The sequence below is a fragment of the Hyperolius riggenbachi genome, chromosome 4 (genome assembly GCF_040937935.1).
Source record: "Hyperolius riggenbachi isolate aHypRig1 chromosome 4, aHypRig1.pri, whole genome shotgun sequence".
NCBI classification, from domain to species: Eukaryota; Metazoa; Chordata; class Amphibia; order Anura; family Hyperoliidae; genus Hyperolius; species Hyperolius riggenbachi.
Genome location: NC_090649.1, coordinates 172,414,806 through 172,426,036, shown reverse-complemented (window position 1 = coordinate 172,426,036; position 11,231 = coordinate 172,414,806). Strand labels below are relative to the sequence as shown.

At 41.8% G+C, this 11,231-nt stretch overlaps 1 protein-coding gene across 4 annotated transcripts in view; it reads right to left on the bottom strand.

Annotated features, from left to right (window-relative positions):
* Positions 1–2,775: 2,775 nt before the first annotated feature.
* The window catches only part of LOC137570592 (protein tilB homolog), a 98,259-nt gene continuing 89,803 nt past the window's right edge, over positions 2,776–11,231 (bottom strand). For all 4 annotated transcript variants that reach the window (XM_068279290.1, XM_068279289.1, XM_068279292.1 and 1 more), the window contains 2 exons: positions 10,313–10,510; positions 2,776–3,020 (listed from right to left, as the gene is read on the bottom strand). In XM_068279290.1, coding sequence (XP_068135391.1) covers positions 2,906–3,020; positions 10,313–10,510 — 313 coding nt within the window. In that variant the 3' untranslated portion in view covers positions 2,776–2,905. The remainder of the gene's footprint in view (positions 3,021–10,312; positions 10,511–11,231) is intronic.

Sequence of the window (11,231 nt, the reverse complement as noted above, 5' to 3'; positions counted from 1 at the left end):
TGTTAGGCACGGAGAGGGAGTTTAGAGTTGGGCATTAAGGTGGTGGGGAGGGATGCTAGTTTTAGGCTTGGAGAAGGAGTTTAGTGTTGGGCAATAAGGTGGCGGGGAGAGAGGTTAGTGTTAGGCACAGAGAGGGAGTTTAGTGTTGGGCAATAAGGTGGTGGGGAGGGATGCTAGTTTTAGGCTTGGAGAAGGAGTTTAGTGTTGGGCAATAAGGTGGCGGGGAGGAAGGTTAGTGACTGTTGGGCAATAAGGTGGCACTGTAGAAATGAGTTCAAATGACAAGCAGAAAGTGCAAGTCATTTGAGGGTACAACAGACTTTGTCTAAATATCATCTCTGTGCTTTAGATGTGACATTGATATGTGGGCTTGTTTACTATTTGTACTATGGTATCAGCGCAATTGTACGAGGAGGCATGGCTTCAGTTATTTACGATCCACACTTGACCCCAACGTGTACACTGTGTAATGTTGTTATTCAATAATTAAGCACTGCAAAGTAGAAACAACTGACTTCTGTATAGTCACAAAACACGGCAGGTGTCTTCAGTGCTTACAAAGCATTTTTATCATGTCCAAGTTCTCCATCCGCAGTGGCCTGTCGGCGTATGAGTTGTTTGTGGTGGCACGTACATTAATCACCTCAAAAGCTAGATGACTGCAATGTACTCAGTATTGAGATGCTCTTGGAACCTCATTTGCAGGCTGCAGTCAGTACCGAATGCAGAAATGCGACTCGTTCTTTGAAGAGAATTAATCAACAAGAGTCGCTCAGTGGCACAGAGCAAGCAGGAGACTGCTGGCTGCTTCATTTACCAATGTATATTGATTTTGTCAGAAATGACATATCCACCCATTTTTGCCCTTCATCCCTTTTATATATCGGCTGTTCTTGTTTTAAGTCACTTTACTAGATGAAACTCTTGTACACTAAGGTCATCAGTTTAGATCTTGCTTTATTTGAAAAGGACACTTTACTCCTCTTTTAATCTTCAGTAACTGCCTGGCTTCCGTGCCAGTGTGTTCATAGCTCATCTATCAAGATAGACAGATTACCACCAATTCTGCAGAGTAGAGTATCTGAATGTACATGTCGACAAAAAATTACTATTTTAAAATAAAAGTGTTTTTGTTTAATTAACTGCTTTTGGTCAGCACGGAAACCATACGTGTTCCTATATGCACAAGCAGTAGATTGGGAGCTTTTCTGATGGACATTTAAAACAAACCTGAGCTGAAGATTAAAAGCCAAAATAAACATACACACATCATACTTACTCACCCCCCCCCCCCCCATTCCCCCCGCATAGTCTACTCATCAATCTATCTCTACACTCCCGAGTCCTGTTTGTACACGGTGATCGATGGAATTCTCCATCCTCCACTTTGAAAATGGTCATTACCCCATAACAGCTTCCTGGTCAGCACACTTTTAAACTGTAATATCGCCCACTTGAGCCATAGACAAACATGGACATTACCTTGCTCATCATTTGTCCTTTCAGCTATAACTGACAGCAACTGTTATATTTCAGTTCTGACAAAATTATGTCAGAACTGGAAGGGGTCGTTGGTACAAGAAAATGGTGAGCTTCTGAGAGGAACTGACAGTGAGGTAAGCATGTATTATTCATTTGCAGGTACATCATATGTTCATTTTAAATAATTTTATTTGGTTCATGTTCACTTTAATGACATAATTTTCTTTAAAGTGCTAAAGGAATTATCTGTATCATATATTTGTACAAATAAATAATAATGCATAAATAAATGCAAATAACAATAATAGGTCCAACAATAACAATAATCCTTTACCCTTTCTGTGTGATACTTACATCAATGGTATCCTGGGGCGCCTCCGAAACAATTTGTAGCATTCCAAATGCAGCCCCCTCTTCCATGTGTATCATGCATTTACTGTAGCCCCTCTCTTTCATGAACAGATCCCTTGGGCATTGGTTTCCCTTTTTCCATGTGTTGCTCCCCATTTTCATCCTCCTCTTTGCTATGTAGCAACTCCTCTTAAATGTCCAGGTGCCTCCTTGGGCTGCTGCTACCCAAAGCCTTGGCCTTCGTGGCCCTTCCAGAAATCCGGCCCCGTTTGTATTGCCCAGTGAAGTACTGTTTGCACCACTGCAGCTTCTAGCTTTAAACTGCCAGATACAGTACAAAGCTATGCAAGCTTCACTTGTGTACTCCTTTCCTGACCTTGTCTGGGTAATAAAGAGGAACCCCACAAAGTGCATTTCACAAGGCCACCAGATGCTACATTCCTGAATCATCTTAGCATTTTTTTACATTTTTATCCCATCCCTTATATCTTTTAACACTGCACAAAACAAATTTCTCTGATGTTGACAGTTTGAATGAATAAGGGGGTTTTGACTCACGGCGCTCAGTGCCGAGCGCAGAAACCAGGTGCCCCATAGCAGCAGCGTTATTCTCCATGGGGCACATAAGAGTAATTTAGGGCTCCAGCGATCACCGGACCCCGAATTACATCTCCCTCTGAGCTGCGCCAGCTTGGAGGGGGAATAGTATTTAATGCTGCCCACCGGGGTGTTTAGCAGCAGCAGGGAGAGCCGCCATTCAGCTTGCCCTGCGCCCAACTCACCAACGCCCTACAGTACGTACGCAGTTTAAATTATACCAACTCCGAGCTTGCAATTTTCATATATTAATCTCTTTGCTCAAACCACCCTTCCTGAAAAGTTTGTATTTTAAGATGTTTGCCATTTCAGCTGAATCAAAATTAACAAACCGACATCTGCAGATGTAAATATTTGTTTTATTTAAAGAAAATAACAGTGTGCTTAGCACCTTGAGAAAATGTCAGCTTGTTACCAGTCGCATATAGTTTGTCCTCCAAAAAAACAGATTTCAGGCACCTATGCAGTCAAATGGTTACAAAATTGTGCACTTGCTGGGCAGAAAATGGCTTTCATCTGTCACAGACCAATCCTCTGGAAGTTTAGCAATTCCATCTAGTGTTTTCAAGTTTGGCAAAATAGAGAATACGCTGGAAAAGGTAGAAAAATATTTTTTTTAAGCAGATGCAATTACTAAATATCAGCATGTCATGGCAGACAACAGCTGGGGCCTCCTCAGTTATCACTACTGGTCATCACCCAAAACTGAGACTCAACACAAGCCTCTTTCCAGCTATAATATGCACATGCTGCCTCTGCAGTTCTCTTCATTTAATGTATATGCCTGCACTGTGACACTCTCACAACTAGTTTCAGTGAATATTTCATGCCTAAGTGCTGCAGATACACTGCAGCTCTGTGGAAATGTTCCCCTTTACTCTGAGGATCAAAGGCTCAGGCCTACAAGTGCCAAAGAAGAATGCAATACAACATTACTAACACAATCTAAGCACACCCTTGCTTTTTAAAAAAGCTCTTTATGTACATATATGGCTTAGTTGTCAAGTCCGTTACTGCAGTGTTTGCTTCACAGTGTGTAGCTTTCTATTAAATAGGCTCATGTATTTGTAGGTACTGGAACTGTGGGTGTCATTAGTCTGATGCCTATTGGACCACTGGCTACAATATTAAAGTGAAATCCCAAACTTCCTAAACTTGCTAAAAACATGAATTAGTGATGCATAAATGCTTTGCAATTTGAGGTCCTGAAAAATACATTTGCATTTCAGTTTATAGCCAGCTTTCAATTTCCTCAACTGACTGTATTCCTAAATTGCACTTAATTTTTTATCCTGGAATCTGTACTGTGTGTATGTGTGTGCTATTTCCTTAACCACTTTGCAGTCTGAGGTTTTTGTCGTTTAACCACTTCCGTACCAGCAGTCTCTGCCTCCTTAAAGGGGAACTTCAACCTAAACAAACATACTGTCATTAAGTTGCATTAGTTAGGTTAATTAAAATAGATACGGTAGGTAATATAATCTCGTACCCATCCTGTTTTAAAAGAACAGGCAAATGTTTGTGATTTCATGGGGGCAGCCATCTTTTTGGTTGAATGCGGTGACAGGGAGCATGAGACACAGTTCCAACAGTCCTGTGTCCTGATCACCCCTCCCAGCTGCGCCAAAACAGCAGAAGGAGAACAACAACATCAGAAATGGCACTCCTGTGCATTATTATTTCACTGTATTCACTGTATTCTGATAGCACTATTGCATTTCTCTGTGTGAGACACTCCACAGCACACTGACACCCAGAGCTGTGCATAATGTGATTTCTGCCCTTTAGGGATTAAAACCTGACTTTGCATCAACTCTGTAATTTTTGGTGAGAGTTTTGGCATGGATCCCCCTCTAGCATGCCACTGACCAGGTGTTAGACCCCTTGAAACAACTTTTCCATCACTTTTGTGGCCAGTGCACACCAAAAACCTCTAGCAGATCAGCTAGAGGTATTTGAAGCAGATTTCAGAGCGATTCTAGGCATGTTTAGAGACGTTTTCTAAACATGTTTTTTGAGAGTTTTTGTGTAGCAGATTACAAATATACAAATATTGTTACAGTAAAAGCTGTTACTGAACAGCTTCTGTAACAAAAACGCCTGGAAAACCGCTCTGATCCAGCGTTTTTCAGAACTGTTTTCCACTTTCCTATACTTCACATTGAGGCAGAAACACCTCAGAAATCTAAAAAATGCTGCAGCCCCCGAGTTTGTGGAAAAAATGCCCCGCTCTGGTGTGCATCAGCCCATTCACTTTCATTAGCCTAGTGGTTTTCCCCTGAAAGCGTTTTAAACAACGCTCCAGAACCGCTCTGGTGTGCACCAACCCTCTGTAGGTTTTAAAATTCACCTGACCATTGAAGACTATGGCAGTTCGTTGGGTTTGCATGTTCACAAACATTTTCTGAAGTTTGCAGTTCTATATATTTGTGACATCTCTAGCTACAGGCGGCAGCCATTACACGTGTCCTCTACTCTTCGGAATAAGTATAGGTGACATAAAGGGTTAATTAGTTAGGTAGGAGTTCATGTTTTACTTAAGGGGGAGGGGGAGAAAAGCACTTTATTATTTAAAGGGGGACACTGTCACATTAATACTTTTTTTTTTTAACTGTTGAACTTTTTTCCCTTGTTTTTATGAGGGAGTGCTGCTAGTAGCAGCAGTAAGGGATATGGAATTTCCCTGATTGCAGATCAATTTTATTGGATATGGCCATAATAAAGATTTTGCATTTTTTTTTCACAGAGAATGGAGCATTGCAACTCTAGAGTAGTGATAAACCTGCAGTAAATAGAAAACTGACACACCCAATATTGATTGAGGGTTGTTCACTAAAGTACCATAAACTACATCTTCCAAAAACTAGCTTACTCACATATACCAAGCAAAAACGTTCCACAGTGGTGAAATAGGGTGATTTGAGATCTGCATACTTAGTTTTAACATCACTTGTGACAGGTCCCAGGCTGAGATGTGCCATGCTGTGTAACAACTGTTATATGAATTGAAGGTTATATTTCTGTGGGGGTCCTTGTGCATCTAGATCATGGTATATCAAAAGTAATTAAAGTATCTTCAACTGGACCCTTTTTTTTGTGAGAAACATTCTTGCCAAACAAATTCTTCAGGTCTAGTGTTACAAATTAAAGATGGAGGATACTCAGACAAGAATACTATAAGGAATTTTCTCACACCAGCTGGTACCTACTTTCTGACTATCTTCAACCACTGGAAACAAGCCATCACTATGGAATGTTTTGCCGAAAGTGATGGGTACAATAATTGCTAGCAAATATCAACCATTGCTTGTAAAACTTCATAGCATCCTCCTAAATATTGTATTAACATCTAATATTTTTATTATTGTTCTTCCAGTTCCTATTTTTTGTTGTTGCAGATAGTAATGAGCCATTTATCCAATTAAGTGGGTTGGGTGGCCAGTAGACAAAAGGCAACAAACGTATGACCCCTACTCCTTAACCATGACAGACAGGGCTTTGGACATTGTAGAGTTGGGCTGGGGGCAGGGGCGGACTGGCCAGGGGGAAAGGGGGGAAATCTCCCCCCAGGCCACCTTTCATTGAGTGATTTAGGACTGGTCCAGTGTCTGGTGTATTCATGTTTGTTGTTGTAAGGCAATGTGAAACTCTGTGCTAGCTAATAAAAGTGCAATTAGAGGGCAGGCAAGCTGGTAAATATACACAGCATGATGCAGAGCTTTCCTGGAGGGTCCATGGGCAAACATCTGTCTGGTCTCTCCCCATTGTTATAATGACTGCATGTGTGGATAAGGCGTTAAACAGGTTGAAACGTTTTGGACAGTCCCTAAACTCCAGGAGGGCTGCTTTCTGACTTGTGTGAGAGACTGAGAGGGACAGGAGTCATATTACAGGCAAGTAGCCTCTGTGTGATGTGAGACTGCAATACAGATCTGCTCCATCTCAGGCTATTCTCAGTCTCTCTCCACTCCTCCTCTCACTGGGCTAGTGCACAATAGCATTTGCTAGCAATTTGCAAGTGCGATTTTGTGAAACGATTTTTAGAGCGATTTTTGAATGACTCCCTCAAAAAAATGTTACCTGCAGCATGTTTGCGATTTTGAAAAAATCACAACGCTGCTGTGAGAACACTGTAATAGGGTAACATCTGTCGATTTGAAAAACGCTCAGAATCGCTCTTGGTGGGCACCAGCGCTCCCTCATTCGCCTTTGTTTCCCTCTTCCCCTAGTCCGGGATGTCTGTGTCTTCTTGTCATACAGGAAAGCTAAATGAAAGTGTAATCCTGGTGAGGCAAATTATTGTTATTATTATTTAGTATTTATATAGCGCCGCCATCTTCCGCAGTGCTGTACAGAGCATATTGTCTAGTCACTTAACTATCTTCTTCCTTCTCTTTCAGCTTTTCTCTCCTCACTGTTTCTCCCCTTCTCTGCATAAGGGCTCGGAGCCTCAGGCTCAGACACACTATGGGCTTGATTCACTAACCGGCGCTAAGTGCTAGCGCCGGAGTAAAAAGCCACTTGGTGCCCCTTATGTAACTTTGTGCATCTAAACAGATGCACAAAGCTACATTGCGCACTGCACCGCGCATAGTGCGCGCAGTGTGGTGCGCAGATAACAGCGCACAGTGCAACGTTATCATCGCACCCTCTATGATGCAACGATAACTGTACATCAGTACGCCGTTTAAGGGTCACTCGATGCACCGTTATCGTCGCATCATAGACAGCATAGCGGGTGCGATGTTAGCATCGCACCACGCCCTGTTATTGGCGCACTGCACTGCGCACACTATGTGCGGTGCAGTGCGCGATGTGTGGGCACAAACCACCTAGCGCTGTGGTTTGTGCCCATTAAGAGATATCTTAGCGCCGGTTATTGAATCAAGCCGTATGAGTGCTTTTCTGAGCGATTTTACTGTGATCACAATTTTAACCTGATTTTAATGTAAGTCAATGGGAGCACTTTTTAAAAAGCTCTCAGAAGGTTCTGATGGCTAAAAAGTGCTCATAAAAGTGCTTATAGTGTGTCTGAGCCCTTAGTATTTGTATGCTGCGGGTAAGTTGGGCGCCGGGAGCGCCGAATGACGGCTCTTCCTGCTGCCACTAAACTCCCTGGCAGTGTTAAAGAGGAACTCCAGTGAAAATAATGTAGTAAAAAAAGTGCTTCATTTTTTACCATAATTATGTATAAATGATTTAGTCAGTGTTTGCTCATTGTAAAATCTTTCCTCTCCCAGATTCACATTCTGATATGTATTACATGGTGACATTGTTACTGTGGGCAGGTTATGTAGCTGCTCCTAGCTGTTTTGGCTGTTAGAGACAGCTGTAAACAGCTAATTCCTGTCTATGAACATTGTTACATTGTGGCAGTTTGCCCAGAGTACCGCGGTACTCAGAGCTTCTTGTGGGAGGGGTTTCAGCACAAAATCAGTCATACAGCGCCCCCTGATGGTCTGTTTGTGAAAATCATTATATTTCTCATGTAAAAGGGGGTATCAGCTACTGATTGGGATAAAGTTCAATTCTAGGTTGGAGTTTCTCTTTAAATACTATTCCCCCTCTGAGTCGTTGCAACTCAGAGGGAGGTGTAATTTGGGGTACGGCGATCACCTGAGCCCCGAATTACCCTTCCCGCATAGTTTATTATTGCTGCTATGGGGCTCCTGGTTTGAGTAACCAGTGCAGGGCTGTGGATTTGGAGGAGGAGTCTGAGTAGAGGTATCGGAGTCAGAGCCATCTTGGGTACCTGGAGTCAGAGTCGGTGGTTTCATAAACTGAGGAGTCGGAGTTGGAAGATTTTTGTACTGACTCCACAGTCCTGGCGCCGTGCACCAAAACCACCTGCTTTGCCTTCTCTCACCTCTCTCCAATCTTGTTATTAGAAACCATAATCTAAAGCTGGCCATACATGCATCAATTTTTACGGACAGATTCTTTCACTATGATCGAATCATAATGGCTTTTCCATTGGATGTGGCCTATAGGGTTTCATACTATAGTAAAGTGGATTGAGGGCAGGCAGTGATTCACAGCCACTGACCACCAATAAAAAGCAGGTAAGCAAGGCATGGATGTTGGGGGGGAACGAAAACAGTGATGGAAGGAGGGATATCAAAACTTTGGAAATTAGCATTAACGAGGCAGGGATCATGGTGCCAGCAGGGAGGTCAGTAAGGGTGTTTCTGGTAATGGGGGAGGGGATATCCGAGGTGGAAGAGGGGCATATTTGAGGGTTAGTAGAGATGGTGTGGGGGGGGGGGGGGAATGAGCTTTGGGGAATTAAAGTGGCCATACATCTGTTGACTTGACAGCCAATCGACCAACCGTTTTGATATTATCGAATCGGATAAAAATTGTGGTTGGAAATTGGTTGAATGTATCAATCTGAGATGTTGGGAAATCTCAGGCCAATGTGATTGACAGGTGCGAGAATCATGGCATGCGATAACCAAGAATGATAGACACGACGTAAACCCCGGCCGTTGTCCCTCAAAATGTATTATGTACCCCCCCCCCCCCCCCCCGTTGCCTGTATTTCTGCATTGGCGCACCACATGACTACTGGCATATACGACGTGGGGTGCGTGTGAAGTCATTTGGGCTGGGGCTGCCATGATAACTGTCCTCTGGTTTGTGTTTCCCCCAGGCCAAAAGGTCCCAGTCCTCCCCTGGCTGGGGGATAAAATGCCAGGGGACAGAGGAGTAGAATACCTACCTCCTTACAAAGCACCGTTGACCCAATACCTAAGCACACAGGGCCCTTCTTCACCTCTGTTTCCTCTATATTTCAATGTAGTGCTGAAGATTCTCATTTGTGTGGGCTAACAGCAGAGCTTAGCAGGAAATTCAGATATTCTGATTTCAAGTCAACTGCAGGGAATGCAAAAGGAGCAGATCACTGGGTTCTAAATACTTATCATCAAAATATTAATTTTTGTGCAAAATGCCTAGCAGGGATATTTTTCTGTGGTCTAGTAGTGTACAGAAGAATGTAAAGATCTGTAAATTGCAGAGGTGGAGCAACCCCTGAATATGCACATGACCTATAAAAGGGGATATAATTCTACCGATCAGATCTCTGTGGTTTACCAACACCTCATAAAGAATGGATTCTCCTCTAAGGATACTGAGGGACACATTTCTAATTGCGAAGAAAACTAGTTTGCAAGAAGTGTGAAAAAGGACATCATTGTCACACTGGAACAACAACCCCTTAATGAAAGGTGAGGAGAGTCAATGAACACTACTTTAACATCAACTCACAATTCTGCTTGAACATCCTTGCTTATACATTTTAAAAAAAAATAGGAAATTAGCTGTACCTATAAGTTCTTGAGTATTTCCTTCAAACTCGATAGAACTGAAGACAATACTCTGGAAGAGTAATGAATTGTCTTCTAGAACTAAAAGTTGACCAGATGAAGGCAGCTTATTTTTACCTTGGCTATCAATCGAGGCTGAAGCACAGAAGATTGTGGTAATTGTGGTAATAGTGGTTTCCGTTGTATCGGACGTATCATTGGTACTACTATGCTATCTACTGTAGGACATGTCTGTGTTCCATGTAGTATCTGGAAAAGTCATGCAAGACAAAAATGTGTGTTCTGCTACCACGTATCCTATGGACTCATTCAAAACAAACACAGAATGAACAGGTCTTATATGATTTATCAACATGTAATTTGTCCTTTGCTGTCCATTGTGGGAAATGGTCCATTATCTGACGAACTTTGCCTAATAAAGAAGGCTTTTCTTATCTTTATTTTTATTTTATTTATTTTTCCCCACAGAGTGCATACATTATAGGACTGCAAGCATTCTCTATCAATACAAAATTTGATTCTCTTCTATTGTCACAAAACTAAATGTAACTTACCGTTGTCTGTAATCTTCCAGAAACTCACACGGGTTTGACTTCAGAATCAGGGATTCTAGTGGAGAATTCCTTAAGTCTGCCAGACCACTCAGTGACTCAATATTATTCTCAGCAAGTGACAAGTGCTGAATTGCAGGAAGCTTTGGCAGTTGTTTAAAGGACGTAAAGTGATTTTTGGTTAAATTTAATTCTATGCACCTACAACAAGGAAAAGCAAGGTAACAGCAAACTGGAGTTTCATAAATTCTCTTTACATGTTCTAATATTTAACTGTTGAAAACCCTAATATGTGATCTTTGTCATACAAATAAACAGATGTTACAAACTTGCAATGTCCAAAATTACTTATTTAACCCATTAGCAGCTTCAATAGAGTTATCTCGTTTGAGATAAGTGCACTGCTTCTGACCTATGTTGTCAGAACTTGTTGTGCTGTAAATTCTTGTAATACTTTGATCTCTCTCTCTGCTAGCAGAAAATGTAGAAACTAAGACAGAAGTCCTCTATTGTTGTCTCACCCTGCCCCCTAGTGACAAGTGTCCATAAATACACATTACAGCACATACACATTACAATTAGCAGTACTAATTAGAGACAAGGAAATATAACAAGTAAGAAATTATACTGAAAACTTCCAATGTTTTAATCTATTCAATTTAGTACAATGACTATGTTATATATGCCATGCATGAGTCTGAAGACCATCACAAAACATATTAAATCCTGGACATAGGTAGATTTATTGTAGTGATTAACCTCCCTGGTGTTCAACTTCCCCAACTTCCCCAGGATTTCTGTGCAAAAAGTGATCCAATTAATTTTTACATTTTTTTTTTTCCTGTAACTTGCCAAAATGTGTCAAACAAGGGTCTAGTACACAGTGCAGGGGGGTATTGACGTGTATGCATGTCAATATCGT